Below are 17,401 nucleotides of genomic sequence, written 5' to 3' on the forward strand. Positions count from 1 at the left end.
AGGGCATCGGGAGCTTGAATGGGCAGGTAGCCAGGGCAAGAGTCCATGGAGGAAGCTGGGAGCTCGGGTGGGTGGGAGGTGAGGATATCTGGTCGGGGCATCTGGAGCTTGGATAGGCAGGCAGCCAGGGCAAGGGTCCATGGTCAGGATATCAGGAGCTCAGATGAGTGGGCAGTCGGGGAGTCGAGAGCTCGGGTGGGCATGTGGCCGGGGCAAAGGTTTGTGGTTGGGCGTCAGGAGCTCAGATGGCTGAGGCGAGAATCTGGGACTCTGGTGTTCAGATGGCTGGGGTAAATATCCCCATTCAGGGTGTGGGCTCAGATGGGCGGGCAATTGACCCAAAAATAGTGGGGGTGGTGGGGTTTGACTTTTACACCAGTCATACAAAAAAAAACAATTTTGGGCCCAAAAAAGGGGTGGAAATTGCTCATTTTGTAATCATATTTTCAAGCATTTGTAGTATTTACTTAGAAGGTAGAACAATATGGCATTTTGACCCACAATGCTGTGCTTTTCCTCCCTCACAGCCCATAACCCTCCATTCTTTTTACATCCATGTGCCTATTTAAGTCTTTTAAATGTCTTTATTGTGTCGGCCTCTACCATCACCACTGGCAAAGCATTCTAAGCACCCACCATTCTCGGGTAGGGAACCTACCTCTGATATCTCCCCATATTTTATCCACTCTTCTTAAACAATATCCTTTGATTTTGGCCATGGCTACTGTGCGGGGGGAAAAGGTGCTGACTCTCCATTCTTTCAATCCTCATAATTTTTGTGCATCTTTCATCCTCTGTTGCTCCAAAGACAAGCTCCACCTTTGCTCATAAAACATGTTCTCTCATTCAGGCAGCATTTGGATAAATATCTGCCTCACCTTCTCTGTACCTTCCTTTAATGAGGCAACCAGAACACAATGCTCACAAGTGTGGTCTAACCAGAGCTATAGAGAGCTGCAATATTAATTCATGGCTTTTGAACTCAGTCCCCTGACTCATGAAGACCGGTGCACCTATATGCTGCTTTAACCATACTATCAGGTTGTGTGATAACTTTGAAGGATCTATGTACTTGGATATCAAGATCCCTCTGTTACTCCAAGCAGCAAAAAATCATGTATTCTGCTTTCAAGTACGATCTTCCAAAGTGCTTCAGTTCACACTTTTCCAGTTTGAACTCCATCTGGCACTTCTCTGCTCAACTGTGAATCCTGTCTTTGTTCTGCTGTGATGCACGACCACCTTCCACACTACTCACAGCAACTCCAGTCTTCATATCATCTGCAATCTTACTGACTCACCCCTTCCACTTCTTACCAAGTGAATACACTCAATAAAGTGGTCAGATTTCAGATTTATTGTCAGTACATACATGACATTACATACAACCTGAGATTTTCTGCGGGCAAGGCAGAATTTCCACTTACTGGTAATGCAAAAAAGAGATGTAAGCAAACTATCAAGAGAAAATAAAATAGTCTCTGATAGTGGAGGGGTGGCAGTTGTTCCTGATCCTGATGGTGCAAGTCTTGTGCACCTCTACCTCTTCCCTGATGGCAGCAGCAAGAACAGAGCATGTGCTGGATGGTGTGGATCCTTGATGATTGCTGCTGCTCTCCAACGCCAGCGTTCCCCATTGATCAGGGGTTCCCAACCTGGGGTATATGTCCCCCCAGTGGTACATTTGCACTTTTCAGGGGGTACATTGGGTCTGAGAGAATAACCACTACTGTACAATACACGGTGTTATAATCTGCAGTCAGATTGCACAATTGTTTTTTTTTAAATCCTTAATTTTTAGGGGTACACGGGAACCTATAAAAATGCCCAAGGGGTACAGAGGAACAAAAAGGCTGGGAACCCCTGCCATAGATGTTTTCAATGATGGGGCGGGTTTTGCCTGTGATATCCTCGGCTGTGACCATTGCCTTTTGGAGGGCTTTCTGCTCAGAGGTATTGGTGTCAACACACTTTCCACCACACATCTGTAGAAATTAGCCAGGGTTCTTGATGCCATACAAATATCCACAAACTCCTGAGGAAGTAGAGGCACTGATGTGCTTTTATCATAATGCCATTAGTGTGTTGGGTTCTCTGAGACTCCCAAGAACTTAAATTTGCTCACCCTCTCCACCTCTGTTCCCCCAGTGATCATTGGATTGTAGACCTCTGGCTTTTCTTTACTGAAGACAACAATCAGTTCTTTGGTTTTAGTGACATTGAGTGTGAGGTAGTTGTTGGTGCACTGTTTAGTCAGGTTTTCAATCTCCCTCCTGTACGCTGACTCATCTCCTTCCTTTATACAAACCACCACCGTGGTATTGTCCTCAAATTTGTAGATGGTGTTATTGTCGTACTGAGCCACACAACCATAGGTGTAAAGTTAGTAGAGCAGGGGCTCCCAGGTCCCTTCTTTTTACTGACCTCCATCCACACTGGATCAGTAGACAGTCCCTCCACAACGACATCTCTTTCTGCAGCCGTGATGCTATTTCTGATTCCAATGCCTGACTGCAAGTCTCTGTAATGACAACAACATTGCAATTCCATTTACTGGTCCATTGCTGAGTTTGGGTGGCACGGTTTTCGCAATGCTGTTACAGTGCCAGTGATGGGGACTGAGGTTCAAATCCCGCGCTGTCTGTAAGGAGTTTATGCTTTCTTCCCCTTGTCTGTATGGGTTTCCTTTGGGTGCTCTGGTTTCCTCCCACTTTTCGAAACGTACCGGGGTTGTAGGTCCATTGGGTATAATTGGGCGGCATGGGCTGAAACGGCCTGTTACTGTGCAGTATGTCTAAATTTACATTTAAAAGGTAAAATTTAAATTAAAAAACATCACTCTTATTCTTAATAATTCTCACATTACACATATTTAAAGACATCCCACTGTCTTCATGCCCTATCTAGTTCCATTCCTTCTTCACAGTCTCTGCACATTATACTTACTTTTCCACTAACTGCTCCATCATCTGACCTAACCGTATTCCTGATCATTTTTAGTTTTGCATTTCTACTAATTTATCTCGAATGCACATCCAGTAGTATAGTTTGAGCTAATGGTTTCACAGTTAATTGTGCATGGTGTAATCCATAATGTGTGATGCATTTAATTTTCTAGGAGCACTGCCTAATGGGTATCAAAGGGACAGTGCGCAGAAGTATGGATGGTGACTTTATCCATGCAAATGTAGACATTGATCTGATCATTACAGAAGAGCCAGAGATTGGGAACCTTGAAAAGCCTGTGGAAATATTTCACATCATTGAGCATTTCTGTTTGGGGCGAAGAAGATTGCACATTTTTGGAAGGGATAGTACAATAAGGCCAGGTACGTGATCTTTCAAAAAATAAATCATCAGAATGCAAAACCTTTTTATCCTCTTAGGTTTTCCATTTGTCTGAAAGATGTGGTAAAGTTGAATCATGATTTTTCTAGGCACATTATGTTTCAGTTGTGTAAGGAGTTGGTCCATTTTCCCCATATCTGCATGGGTTCAGACTACTGAGTGGTCCTCTCATTCGTAAAATGATCCTGCCCTTGCACTGTTTTTACTGAACATTTTCTCTGCACTTTGGTTTTATTTTGGAGTACCTGTGGTGCTCCAGCTTATGCGTACTCAGCTGCATAGCACACAAAACAATATTTTTCATTGTATCTCATGTAGCAATAAACAATTCAATTATCATAAAGCAAAACCTTCAGGTAATTCTGGTGTTGGGGTCAACTTCAGCTCCTGCACTATAAAGTGCCCAATTTATAAGCAAAACTAGTGTTACTTATTTTCAATCCTTCTTCAAAGATCTACACTTCAATTCTATTTCCATGATATGTTTCCATATTCCAAAATGGCTTCACCGATACTCGAATACAGATAGGTCTGTGCATACAGATGTTTTGATCTGATTTCCCCAATATACATCCTCAATTTCCATTGCTGTACTTACAACTGCAATTTGTAGAGCCAATCCCCAGCTCCAGATTGCTGATCCTTTCCTCAATCTTCTTTCCTCACTGTTGTCATGGGGTCTTACACAAAGGGTCTGTTGCATTCTACCTGGAATTTTACCGTCTTCCTTTGACCCCTGGAATAACGAGTACAGGAGAACATAATGAATACATGGAGAACATTGCAGCCATAAAATCCCAGGTAGCATTGTAGGGCAGGTAACAGACTCTGCATGGGGGGAGGTGGAATGTCCTACACCTGCTGCTCTTCCCCTTGGTGGAGATTATGGATTAAGGATCCTACTTTTCTATGTTTACATACCATTTGGGTGCTTGGGAGTTGCCAGGCTCACCTTACAAAGCCATCCTGGCCAGAGAAGAAACAAGCCTTCCATCGCGCATGCAGCCATCTTCAGCGCAAACTCCAGGAGATCCAAAATGAGAGTTGGACTAGCCTTGCCAAACGAACCCAGCTCAGCGCGGACATTGGCGACTTCAGGGGTTTTTACGAGGCTCTAAAGGCTGTGTACGGCCCCTCACCCCAAGTCCAAAGCCTGCTGCGCAGCTCAGACGGCAAAGTCCTCCTCAGCGACAAGATCTCCATCCTCAACCGATGGTCAGAACACTTCCAATCTCTTTTCAGTGCCAACCGCTCAGTCCAAGATTCCGCCCTGCTCCAGCTCCCTCAACAGCCCCTAAGGCTAGAGCTGGATGAGGTCCTCACCCGGGAAGAGACATATAAGGCAATTGAACAACTGAAAAGTGGCAAAGCAGCAGGTATGGATGGAATCCCCCCCAGAGGTCTGGAAGGCTGGCGGCAAAACTCTGCATGCCAAACTGCATGAGTTTTTCAAGCTTTGTTGGAACCAAGGAAAACTGCCTCAGGACCTTCGTGATGCCATCATCATCATCCTGTACAAAAGCAGGCGAGAAATCAGACTGCTCAAACTACAGGGGAATCACGCTGCTCTCCATTGCAGGCAAAATCTTCGCTAGGATTCTCCTAAATAGAATAATACCTAGTGTCGCCGAGAATGTTCTCCCAGAATCACAGTGCGGCTTTTGCGCAAACAGAGGAACTACTGACATGGTCTTTGCCCTCAGACAGCTCCAAGAAAAGTGCAGAGAACAAAACAAAGGACTCTACATCACCTTTGTTGGCCTCACCAAAGCCTTCGACACCGTGAGCAGGAAAGAGCTTTGACAAATACTAGAGCGCATCGGATGCCCCCCAAAGTTCCTCAACATGGTTATCCAACTGCACAAAAACCAACAAGGTTGGGTCAGATACAGCAATGAGCTCTCTGAACCCTTTTCCATTAACAATGGCGTGAAGCAAGGCTGCGTTCTCGCACCAACCCTCTTTTCAATCTTCTTCAGCATGATGCTGAACCAAGCCATGAAAGACCTCAACAATGAAGACGCTGTTTACATCCAGTACCGCACGGATGGCAGTCTCTTCAATCTGAGGCGCCTGCAAGCTCACACCAAGACACAAGAGCAACTTGTCCGTGAACTACTCTTTGCAGATGATGCCGCTTTAGTTGCCCATTCAGAGCCAGCTCTTCAGCGCTTGACGTCCTGTTTTGCGGAGACTGCCAAAATGTTTGGCCTGGAAGTCAGCCTGAAGAAAACTGAGGTCCTCCATCAGCCAGCTCCCCACCATAACTACCAGCCCCCCCACATCTCCATCGGGCACACAAAACTCAAAACGGTCAACCAGTTTACCTATCTCGGCTGCACCATTTCATCAGATGCAAGGATCGACAATGAGATAGACAACAGACTCGCCAAGGCAAATAGCGCCTTTGGAAAACTACACAAAAGAGTCTGGAAAAACAACCAACTGAAAAACCTCACAAAGATAAGCGTATACAAAGCCGTTGTCATACCCACACTCCTGTTCGGCTCCGAATCATGGGTCCTCACCGGCATCACCTACGGCTCCTAGAACGCTTCCACCAACGTTGTCTCCACTCCATCCTCAACATTCATTGGAGCGACTTCATCCCTAACATCGAAGTTCTCGAGATGGCAGAGGCCGACAGCATCGAATCCACGCTGTTGAAGATCCTACTTCGCTGGGTAGGTCACGTCTCCAGAATGGAGGTCCATCGCCTTCCCAAGATCGTGTTATATGGCGAGCTCTCCACTGGCCATCGTGTCAGAGGTGCACCAAAGAAGAGGTACAAGGACTGCCTGAAGAAATCTCTTGGTGCCTGCCACATTGACCACCGCCAGTGGGCTGATATCGCCTCAAACCGTGCATCTTGGCGCCTCACAGTTCGGCGGGCAGCAACCTCCTTTGAAGAAGACCACAGAGCCCTCCTCACTGACAAAAGACAAAGGAGGAAAAACCCAACACCCAACCCCAACCAACCAATTTTCCCCTGCAACCGTGTCTGCCTGTCCCGCATCAGACTTGTCAGCCACAAACGAGCCTGCAGCTGACGTGGACATTTACCCCCTCCATAAATCTTCGTCCGCGAAGCCAAGCCAAAGAAGAAGAGAGACCTGTCTTGGGGGCAATAATATCTGCCATATATCCAAAACTGCAATATATTAGGTTCCTTATGTTGAGCCTACACCACATTATGTGTATTGCCTCTGCGATGCTCATTATCATAACATCTTTTGGGAAACCAATGATTACTGATGTACTGAATAGCTAAATAATTTTTGAGCATTTGATCAATTCCATCATAAGGTTAGTTAACTGATTGTCTAACTTTTCCTGATTTTCCTATTTTATAAATATGTATTCTTGACCTTGATACTCACAGCTGTCTCTACCTCTGATTTGTAACTCCTTAATTTTTCTATTTATCTTTGCCTTTCAACAGGATGGCTAACTGTGGGTCCTAGTCTTACAAACAGTAACTTCAATGCTGAAACGTACAGCTCATACTTCTCTGGAACAAATGTCCATCTGACTGGCTGTACAGAAGAGATTGAGAGACTTCGTCCCAAAACACCACCACCAAAATCTAAGTCAGATCGAGGAGGTGGAGCCTCCAGAGGTGGAGGAAGAGGTGGCCCTTCAGCAGGACGTGGAGAGCGAGGAAGGGAAAGAAACAGAGGAAATTTCAGGGGAGAGAGAGGTGGATTCAGGGGTCGTGGAGGTGCTGCCCATCGTGGAGGATTTGCTCGGTGATGACAGATTTCACAAGTCTTAAGTTAGGAATGGAACTTCAGAATCTCAATCTGAATTGGTACTGTTCCACTTTTCTACGTTTATAGGGAACAAAAAAATTCATAATAATCTAATATACACCAGCAGTGTGACAGAAAAATGCTTTTGCACTTTTGCAAAGACATTTTGTAAAGATTGGAATGCAGTGCATTTGTTTTTAAATCTAATTCAATTTATTTTCTGGTTTAAAATTTGTTACAAAGACTTCAAATTGTAGCTTCTCAATTTATGCAGTGTTTAAAGTTCAGTTTATTTAACTTTTGAATATTGGGTTTGGTCACTTTTTAGTGATGTAATTGTAGTTTGGGATTCTAACAAAGATTTGGAAATGCTGATTCGATGATAGAATAATTTTCTGCCACATGAAGTGTAACCAATAGTCAGTATTTTGTCCCTGAACCACTACATCTGCTTAATACTAAGCTTTAAAGCCTGCCAAATGTAGAATAAATAAAGTTATCAGTTTATTTGGCTGCACCCATTTTGTTTTCTAACTTCCAGAACAATTTGAACGCATTTCTACTCAGCATTTGTCAACGCAATGTTCTAAAATACCAACTGATCTTGAGTTCAACGTATTTCTGCAAATAAATGTGTCCACTAGCAATAAATTTGAATTTTGCATCTGGACCTTCAAAGCAAGAATTTTTTAAGATCATTTCTTACATTTTATAGGATTTTTAAAAATTTAAAAATTCTTTGCCCCTTTAAAATTTCCTGTCAGGTAATATTTAGCAGCAGATTGTAGAGCAAGTCGATATCCAGTTGTGTCAAATTAGTCACAACTGATCAGTGTTAAGAGGATGAATCCCTGCAAGTTACCTTTAGGAAAATACGGGATCATATAAATTCCTAAGTGGAAAGCTCGCTCAATCTATAAATTTGTTGAAGTTCCTCAGGAATTCACAGTTGGCTGTTAAACCATCTACATGTGAGAGATGATTTTTGTTTACTATCAATGGAGATGATTTTTTTTAAATGTCTATTCTTTTATATTTTTATAACTAAATGAATATGCTTGGGAGCAACATCAGGTTAAATCTGATTATTGTGATGCCAAATGTATTTGACATCTTCAGCGAGTTAAAAAAAGTCACCACGACTGACCACAAGATAATCCCTGGCCATTTAAGAAGTGCAAGCTTGGATATGTATTTCCAAAGGTCTTTTGTGTTTTGTGGACTTATCTTTATAATTAAATTGCTTCAAAATTATTTTGCACATGAATTTTATATATGAAACAAATTAAAATTCTTTACAAGTGTAGAGTTCATCGGTTCATTTACAATTTCAAATTGAACTTTGTGATGAATTATAGCCCAAATCTAGCCAGATAAAATTGTTTTATTACGTGGCTGTACTTGATAAAGTGTTCATGTGCTTGATTCTTTGATGTTGTAGGTGGCAAATATCTATTTCATGCTTGCATGTGTAACATGTACGGTAATTAGATTTGCCAACTTTTAAAAATGAAATTGATTTGGAGTTTATAACCTTGAATTTATTACTGCACACTCTGTGCCCTACTCAAACTATTTCCAGATATGTTCAGAAATTTTCCAAATCCTGATCTTTATTCATAAATCTCCTCGGGAAAACCTGAATAGAAACGTCACTCAAACACACTGTCCCTCTTGGGAATGAAATTTTGTGCACCTGATAACCATAGTTCATTGACACATCTTTTCAATGTGACTCATGGTTTCCAGCTTGGGATTCTCTCTCACTGCTCTCATCTGCAAACCTGGCTGCTCTCAAGCTCTATGACCATATACTCACCCAGACTCGATTCCACAGCCACGTTGCCTTCCTCGCTACTTGTCTCTGCCGCCATCTTGTGCCTTGTGGTTTCCAGCTTGAGAGAGCACTCAGCACCTCTACACTGTCCACCACAACAGAGACCTTTCAGTAGCCAGCCATTTCAATTCTGAGTCACATGGCTGTCCATGGCCTTGTGTGCTATCCCACCCTGACAACCTGCAGATTGGAGGAACAATACCTTATTTTCCATCGGGGCACTCTCAGCCAAATGGCATTAACAAGGACCTCTCTGCTTTCTGCTAAACCTGCCTTTTCTTTCCCCTCCCTCCCTTCTCCACTTATCATGTCCTGCCTTTGCCATCCCCCTGCCCTTCCTTTTTTCTCAGATGCCTGCCAACATTAATTATGTATCTTTATCTTTGCTACATAAAGGACACCGTTTAACTTGCTGAGTTTCACCAGCATTTTGTGATTTTACTTCAACCACAGTGTCTGCTGGTGTTTGCAATTTATCCTTCATTGAGCTGCGTTCTCTTTCTGTTCTCATCAACATCATTAGCTACTGTTGGAGATTGAAGTAGACAAATGAAGGTGACACAAAGTCAATGTCATTCACTTCACGCTTTACGGCTACTTAGATTGCTACCCAAAAAGTTGCTTCAATGAAATTCATGTGGAAAAGATGTAGATCAATACATTTTATTTTTCTTTCAACTTTCATTTTGTATTGCATTACACAAAATTGTGATATGGAAGGCAAATCCCTGGCTCCGTTCTCCCCAGAGTTGCAGTCCAAAACAGAAGGATTCACTCTTTCAATAAAAAGCCTTTTGTGAAGATGGAATTTATTTGTGATTTTTTTTTAAGAAAAAGAGAGTTGCTGAAAATCTGAACGAAGAACACCAAGAAACGTGGCGAGTATGAAAATAAATCGTAACATTTTGGGTGGAAGAACCTTTCTGACTGACTGTTTTTAATCTGAAATGTTAAGTCTGTTTCTGTAGATACTGCCTGACCTGTGTGGTTCCAGCATTTTCTGTTTACGATTCAGAGGGTACACATTTAACATCCCATCTACACAGTAGCACACCACCCAGCAATGTCAGCTAAATTAGTGGATTAAAAGTGAAAACACTACTCGCTGAGCCCTGAATTGTAAACCACCCACTGTCTAGTTGTGTTGCATTATCCAGAATTCCCGTAACCTGCCAGAATCTCCACAAGGAACCCCTCAAGTCTTTTTAGAATATAGCCATGGTAAGTACCAGTATCCTCCTTGGCTGTCGAAAATGCTACTTTGCTTCTTCGTTTAGTTGTTGTCATTATAACTTGACTATTGCGATACAAAACAAATTTGGGGTGTACGCCAAATCTAGTTTTTAAATTTAAGGACTCATTTTTGTATCTGCCTAATAAAAATACCCCTAATTTTGAGTGCTTTTTGAGGTTTACAAGGTTCAACGTATACTGAAATAATACAGTATACCTTTTGATCAACACAGACGGAAAGCATTGATTAATCATATACAGCACAGAACAGGTCAGTTTGGCCCTCCTAGTCCCACTGACCAGCACCTGGTCCATACCCCTCCAAATGATTATCCAGTCATTCCTTAAATGTAAATAACGTCCTTGCTTCAACTACCTCTGCCAGAAGCTTATTTCACATCCCAACCACCCTTTGTGTGAAGAAATTTCCCCTCATGTTCCCCTTATAATTTTCCCCCTGCAATCTCAAACCATGGCCTCTGGTTTGAATATTCCCCTCCCCCACTCTTAATTGAAAAAGCCTATCCACATTGACTCTCTGTCCCTTTTAAAATCTTGAACACCTCCATCAAATCCCCCCTCAATTTTCTACGCTCCAGAGAAAAAAGCCCCAGGCTGCACAACTTTTCTCTGTAACTCAAACCCTGACATCCTGTCAACATTCTCGTGAACCTTCTCTGCACTCTCTCTATTTTGTTTATATCCTTCCTATAATTTGGTGACCAAAACTGCACACAGTACTCCAAACTTGGCCTCACCAATGCTTTGTACAATTTCATCATAACATCCCAACTCTTGAATTCAATACTCCGATTTATGAAGGCCAACATTTCAAATGCCTTCTTCTCCACTCTATCTACCTGAGTATCAACTTTGAGGGTACTATTTACCATAACTCCTTTGTAGCTCTGCACATCTCAATAGCCTACCATTCAATGTATATGATCTATTTAAATTTGCCTTTCCAAAATGCAACACTTCACACTTATCCATATTAAATTCCATCAGCCATTTCGCAGCCCACTCTAGCTTTCCTATATCTCTTGCCCCAGAATATTCACAATCCCAGGATTTAGTGATCCCAACATCTCCATTCAACTTTAAACAACCTATTAGAAAAGCCAAGTATTTTTAACATCCTTAAGCAGGCCGAGCGACCACACGGTTAGATGGGTAGAATCAGCGCCCTAGTTGGTTGGGAGAAGATGGCGCGGGTCCACCTTTCCTTCTCGGGAGAAGCCTGCGTTTGGCAACAAGCGTTGCCTGGGAGATGTCACCACTTCCTGGTTGCACATCGCTGGGCAGGCAGTGACTCAACAATACGCTGACGTCACTCCCATACACCAGTGCACACCAGACAGGAAGTGGGTCGTCCCTAAAAGCAACACGAGAGAATCAAATAAAGTCTGTTACTGGTTCACCCTCGTGTTGTGTGGATGTGCTTCATTTCAGAGGCGCTGCCGTTAGCAGCTGCTACAATCTTGTAATTACAGAGGTCTGTGCTGCACAGTGGACCTCGAGGAATTGCAGACTCTGGGGGTGCAGGGCAAGAGAAACAGGTGAACACACCCTGTTGAGAAGAAGCAGTTGGCTGGAAGACAATCCTACAGAGAAGATGACCAGCAAGCAGCTCAGTGGTGACTTGCAGTCAAAGCACTCACACGAGATTCGGCCTGCTGGTGACTTGCACAGGCTATGGGTTGCTGGAGACAAGTATTGGAACCAGGATTTCAGAGGGTGCGGAGGGCAAGAAGGGCTTCCAAAGGGCTCAGGAACTGAAAGCTTTCAGATCGCATCAAGGGGTTTGGATCTAGAGCTCAGGTTGCCAATGGATCGAACAGGAATCTGGGCAGCTGCAGAGGCTGCGGTAACATTGGAGGTGAATCTGCAGACTCTCTCTCTGCAGGGACTCTCTTGCTTCTCTTTCTCTTATTGTTGGGGCACCGGACAATGCTAACTCTTTTTTTACCTTTGCAGCAGGCAAATCGTATATCCAAGTTTTTTTGTACTATTAACTGACAATCACTGATACTTTCAAACTTATGATGGAACCACTGTATTACTGTTTGTACGTGTATGGCTGGCCCACCCCTTGCTGATTGTATCTGTGACTCCTCCCCTTTGATTCCCCTAATAAAGGTGGCAACGCCATAACCCCTCCCCAGTACAAGCTCAGGTCAACAGCAATGAGACGTCCCATCAGTTTATGGTAATAAAAGCCTATCAGTCAGGTAGCTTCTAGTCTTTGGAGTTATTGATAGCGCATCACATTGTAACCAATGAGCCTGGAAACAGGAGTGGGGCAAAAGCAGAAAATGCCAGAGAAATTCAAGAGCCTGCCTCCGAGGAAAGAGAAACAATGGTCAATGCTCCAGGTTGGGGACCTCTTCTTCCGAAGTGGGAGTGTGGGCCTGATCCCTTAAAGGAGGAGAAGAGAGTACAAAACGAAAACCCTTTTCTTCAAAAGGCCACTAAAACAACAGTCATTTAGCTTCTCCTTTAATAAACGTCTCAAGTGCAAGTGGGAAAATAGCCCAGTTAACAAGGTGAAATGAAATCACAGAACCCCAAGGTATTATTCGTTCCATTTATTTTCTGTGCCAACATGTTTTTGAAGCTTTCATGAACCCATTTCCATTCTCAAGAAGTAATAATTCCCCCTGGCTCAGCTTCAGATTTCTTTGTCAACAGTATTAATCAGATACTTGTAAGTCTTCAGCCTCCCAAAACAATTACCGCGAGGATACCGATCACTCTTAATTTGAAGAGGTTTGTATCACAAAATAAGACTGGCATAATGCAAGAGTTACGTACCAGACCATTAAAATTAACATGTACATTTTCAGAGCTGAGGCTGAAGAGAGCTGTCAAGCAAAGGTATTTTGAGGTTGAGAGCAGTTAGATTTTCCATACCTCACTTCATAATTGCCTCCAATCTGCATGTAGTTCCAAATCATACAGATTTTATTTTCCTTCTTGGCGCTAAAAGACTAAAGCATGAAGCAATTAGAATAGATTTAAAGCTATATTTCAAACCACAGACATGCTAAGTTGTTGAAGTTATGCCAATTGTGCATTGATGAACTTCTTCCAACATTATGTTAACATTAGCTACAATCGGAAGTTACAGAAACATTATAAGTCACCTCTCACTTGGTGGAATCAAACGGTGTGCAGAGTACTTTTCAACAGCATGCATTTTAAAATTAGAAATTATAACTGAAAACATGAGAGAATGGGGTGCATTTAAAAACCGATGAAGTGTCACAGAATGGTCCCTTCAACAAGTGACATTTAAACCTACTCCATGTGAATCTCGCTGCCCAGAACCTTTTATTTTTCTTAGATCCATACGTCTTTTAAATGTTCCTATTGTACTAGCCTCCACTCCGACCATCAGAAATGCATTCCAGGCACCAACAATTCTCCGTATTTAAAAAAAACTCAGCTCTAACATCTCCCCTCCACTCACCATAAACAGATGTCCTCTGGTATTACCTATTGGAAAATGGTGCTGGTTGTCCACACCATTGAATGCCTCATAATTCTATACAACTCTACTAAGTTCCCTCTTGTCCTCCATCACACTAAAGATAAGAACCCGAGCACAGTCAACTTCTCTTCATAAGATATGTTCTCCAATTCAGGCAACATCCTGGCAATTCTCTGCATCCTTCCTTTAATGAGGTGACCAGAACTGAATCCAAGGGTGGTCAAACCAGAGGTAACATTACCTCTTTGGCTCTTTAACTCAATCCCCCAAGTAATGAAAGCCAACACACATATGCCTTCTTAATCATCCTATCAACTTTCACAGCAACTTTTGAGGGATCTGTGGGCTTGAGCTCTAAGATCTCTCTTCCTCCACTCTGATAGGAATCCTGCCATTAACCATATGCTCCTCCTGCAGGTTTGACCTTCCAAAGTGCATCACTTTGCACTTAATCAGATTGAACTCCATTTGCCACCTCTCACCACAACTCTGCATCCTTTTTATGTCCTGTTAAAGGAGCTGACAGTGGTTTATTTTAAAATCCCGGGGTCTGTGCCCAGGATGGTGGCATCTATGATCAGCGGTGGCCACGAGATGTTGCGGAGGACTGGCACAGGACACCAGAAAACTGAGAGACCACCCCTCGTTTGAGAAGGAGAAGTAGGTCACAGTGAGGGTCTCTGAGGCGAAGAACATGGTGACTTGAGGCAAGGTACCCACGGTGGATGAGCGGTATTAGCGACTGATCAAAGGACTCACACCAGGCTGCGGATTGCTGGAGTCTGGCTCAAGACTGGCTGAAGGAAGGGTAGGGTAACGAAACTGGGATGCAAGAGGGTGCTGGAGGCTTCTGATCATATCAGAAGTGTGCATCTGGATCTCGGGTGGCTGATGGTTTGGACAGAACAGTGAAGGCGGAGGCTGCTGGAGGCGAAATCACGCACACTCAGTCGCTCTGAAGGGCTTTGCTTCTCTTTCCCTGGCTGTAAGGAGGGGGGGGGTGGCTGAGCAATTTTTGTGATAGCGAATCCTTGCTTGCATTGCGATAGACTAAAGGAAATTTTGTGTAATATCACATTTTCTGTATTATTACATGACAATAACATAACGTTGAATCTTAATACTTCTCACAGTAAAGTAAGTACAATTCAACCCATCGAACTGACTGCATGACAGAGTCAGAAATCAGAAATTATTATCCTTAAAATTTAGACAACTGTTGCCCTTTCGGTCCACAAGTCCGTGCTGCCCAATTACACCCAATTAACCTACATCCCTGGTACGATTCAAACGGTGGAAGGAAACCAGAGTCCCTGGAGGAAACTCATGCAGAAACGGGGAGAATGTATAAACTCCTTACAGACAGCACAGGATTTGAACCCCAGTCCCAATTGCTGGCACTGTAACAGTGTGCGCTAATCACTACGGCAACTGGCCCACTCTTAAGGTCCTGCCTTTGGCCTTCTTTCCAGACTCCCTATATTCACTCTTCAGGACTTTGTCCCTTTTCCTATCTATGTCATTGGGATCAACGTGCACCCTCCTCAACGTCATGGGCTTGATCAGGCATATCTCAGACTCTGGCACCTGGGAGGAAACATCTAATCCAAAGAAAGCATTGACTACTTATCAGGTATCAGAACAGGGATGCGAGGAGGTGCCGAGGGCATTACAACAGCACCACCATTGTTATCCTTTATCATTCAACAAGATCATGGCTGATCTGGCTGTGGACTCCTCTCTATCTGCTGGTCTTTTCCGCATGACCATTAATTCTCCAACTATACAATCGTCTATCTCCTGTAAATCTTAAAAATATTCAATGAAGCAGCCTCTACTTTTTCCCATTGTCAGAGAATTTGACAGATTCGATGATCTCTCAGAGTAGCAGTTCCTTCTCATTGCTGTCTTAAATTTACTCCCCTGAGACCGTGTCTCCTCATCATTGGAAACAACTTCCCTGCTTCTATCTTATAGATTCATTTCACGATTTTACACATTTTTGTGAGATTTCTTCTCATTCCTCTAAACTCAACTCAAAAAAGGTACTTCCAACTTGCCATTGTCCTGTCCTGTGGACACCAGGAGTATGAACTCCCTCAACCATTGCTACACCACCATCAAGAATGCTTACTGCTCCATCCCTTGCCTACTGCCATCAAAATTAACCTCTCAGAGACCTCCAGTGTCGTTTTAGAGTTTATTTCACATGATCTGTCATGGAGTGCAAGGAGCAGTCTCCACTGCTATCCAACTCTGGTCTACTTCTACTTACAATATATTAATATGGAAAGACAACCAACTTTTACAGAAATTATGTTTACATCATGGAATATAACCATCACAAATTATAACTGGACCTTGATTGTAATTATTATTAAAACTTTATAGTTTTGCTAATTGTCGGAAAAAAAAAATCATTAACCACTGCTAGTGTCTTTGACTACAGTCAAGGCTACAACTTAGCTTCCAAATAAAACGTCTCACTGAACACAAGTAGTCAGGTCCAAGCACTACATTAAAATGGGCTGTTTTCCAACCACATTAAAGTGAATGCTAACCTCCCTGCATGAACCACAACCACACTTTGGAAAGTAGGATCACCTGGGTGTTCATCTTCTTCCTGCGCACAGGCAGAAACTGCACGGTAAAGGGGTGGGTACAGAGGTGGTCTGAGGAGGCAGCAGATTGGCTTGGTGAGTGTTTGGAGTCAATAGAATGGATTGTATCCTGCTGAGGATCTGAATGAATACGTCCCAGTCGTCACCAACATTTTAATGAAATGCATGGATGAGTGTATCCCAGCTAAGTCTATATGGGTGTACACTAACCTGAAGCTGGGGATGAATCCGAAGTTCTACAATTGACAAAAGGCTGGAGTCATAATGTTCCCCTTGTTCTTGTACGTCACATGATTTTGGAGAAATCAGGGCTAATGGAATTTTATCAGCTCGGCAACAAACATCCTGGGGGGTCCCCACTTCCCTTGGGTATCTGCCACAAGCATTCATCAAGTTGTATTAATCAACATTATTCTCAACGAGACAGTCCCTTTCATACTATTAAAGCCTGCCTAAAGAAGGCTGCCAGCATCATTAAAGACCGCCCAGTGCTCTCTTCTCATCGCGGCCTTTAGGCAGAAGGAACTGAAAGCTGAAAAGCTTCAAGGACACTTTTTTTTAAAAAATCAATAATTATCAGGATTTTGTACCTCCCTGTATAACACAAACTTAACACTATTCCCAGACCTCCAAGCATCTGTCTCCACTACTGACTTAGCACATATTTTGTGAATATTTATTATCCAGTAGTTCTTTCCTCTTTCTTTTCCATTGCAATTTTTTTTCTTATGTGTGTTATGTGTTACACTTATCTGGGACACAGCAGCATGCAAGAGTTTCATAGCATCTGTACATTGTTCAGATAAATATCAGCTTCACTCACTCTGTCCATTGTAGAAGTTGGGATCACTCTAGTTGAATTGTTTTTCCCCTCATAAATCTGCAATCAGAAAATAAATTTAACCCTGGGTAAAAAGTGTAAAAATTGGCAGTAATAGATCTGTCAGCATTGATAATATTCTACTCCTGATTTATCTTTCCAACATCAAAGTCAAAACATTTGTCTTAAAATACTTGAACCGAGCATAATGAGCAGCGAGGGACAATGAACCAGTGTTTAATTTTGAAACAATTACTTTATTTCTAAATCTTAAACTATAGTGTGTGTGTGTGTGTG

General features: G+C 42.8%; 1 protein-coding gene and 1 long non-coding RNA gene across 6 annotated transcripts in view; one reads left to right on the forward strand and one right to left on the reverse strand.

The window, feature by feature from the left end:
* The window catches only part of mettl14 (methyltransferase 14, N6-adenosine-methyltransferase non-catalytic subunit), a 64,054-nt gene extending 54,316 nt beyond the window's left edge, over nt 1-9,738 (forward strand). For all 5 annotated transcript variants that reach the window (XM_069926593.1, XM_069926594.1, XM_069926597.1 and 2 more), the window contains 2 exons: nt 3,119-3,329; nt 6,791-9,738. In XM_069926593.1, coding sequence (XP_069782694.1) covers nt 3,119-3,329; nt 6,791-7,101 — 522 coding nt within the window. In that variant the 3' untranslated portion in view covers nt 7,102-9,738. The remainder of the gene's footprint in view (nt 1-3,118; nt 3,330-6,790) is intronic.
* Nucleotides 1,349-17,189, reverse strand: LOC138758115 (uncharacterized). Its single transcript, XR_011354152.1, has 4 exons — nt 17,108-17,189; nt 13,084-13,160; nt 3,947-4,084; nt 1,349-2,521 (listed from the first exon to the last, which is right to left on the reverse strand). It is a non-coding gene; the product is annotated as an uncharacterized lncRNA (long non-coding RNA).
* Between the last annotated feature and the right edge of the window lie 212 nt (nt 17,190-17,401).

Source organism: Narcine bancroftii, chromosome 3 (genome assembly GCF_036971445.1).
Source record: "Narcine bancroftii isolate sNarBan1 chromosome 3, sNarBan1.hap1, whole genome shotgun sequence".
NCBI classification, from domain to species: Eukaryota; Metazoa; Chordata; class Chondrichthyes; order Torpediniformes; family Narcinidae; genus Narcine; species Narcine bancroftii.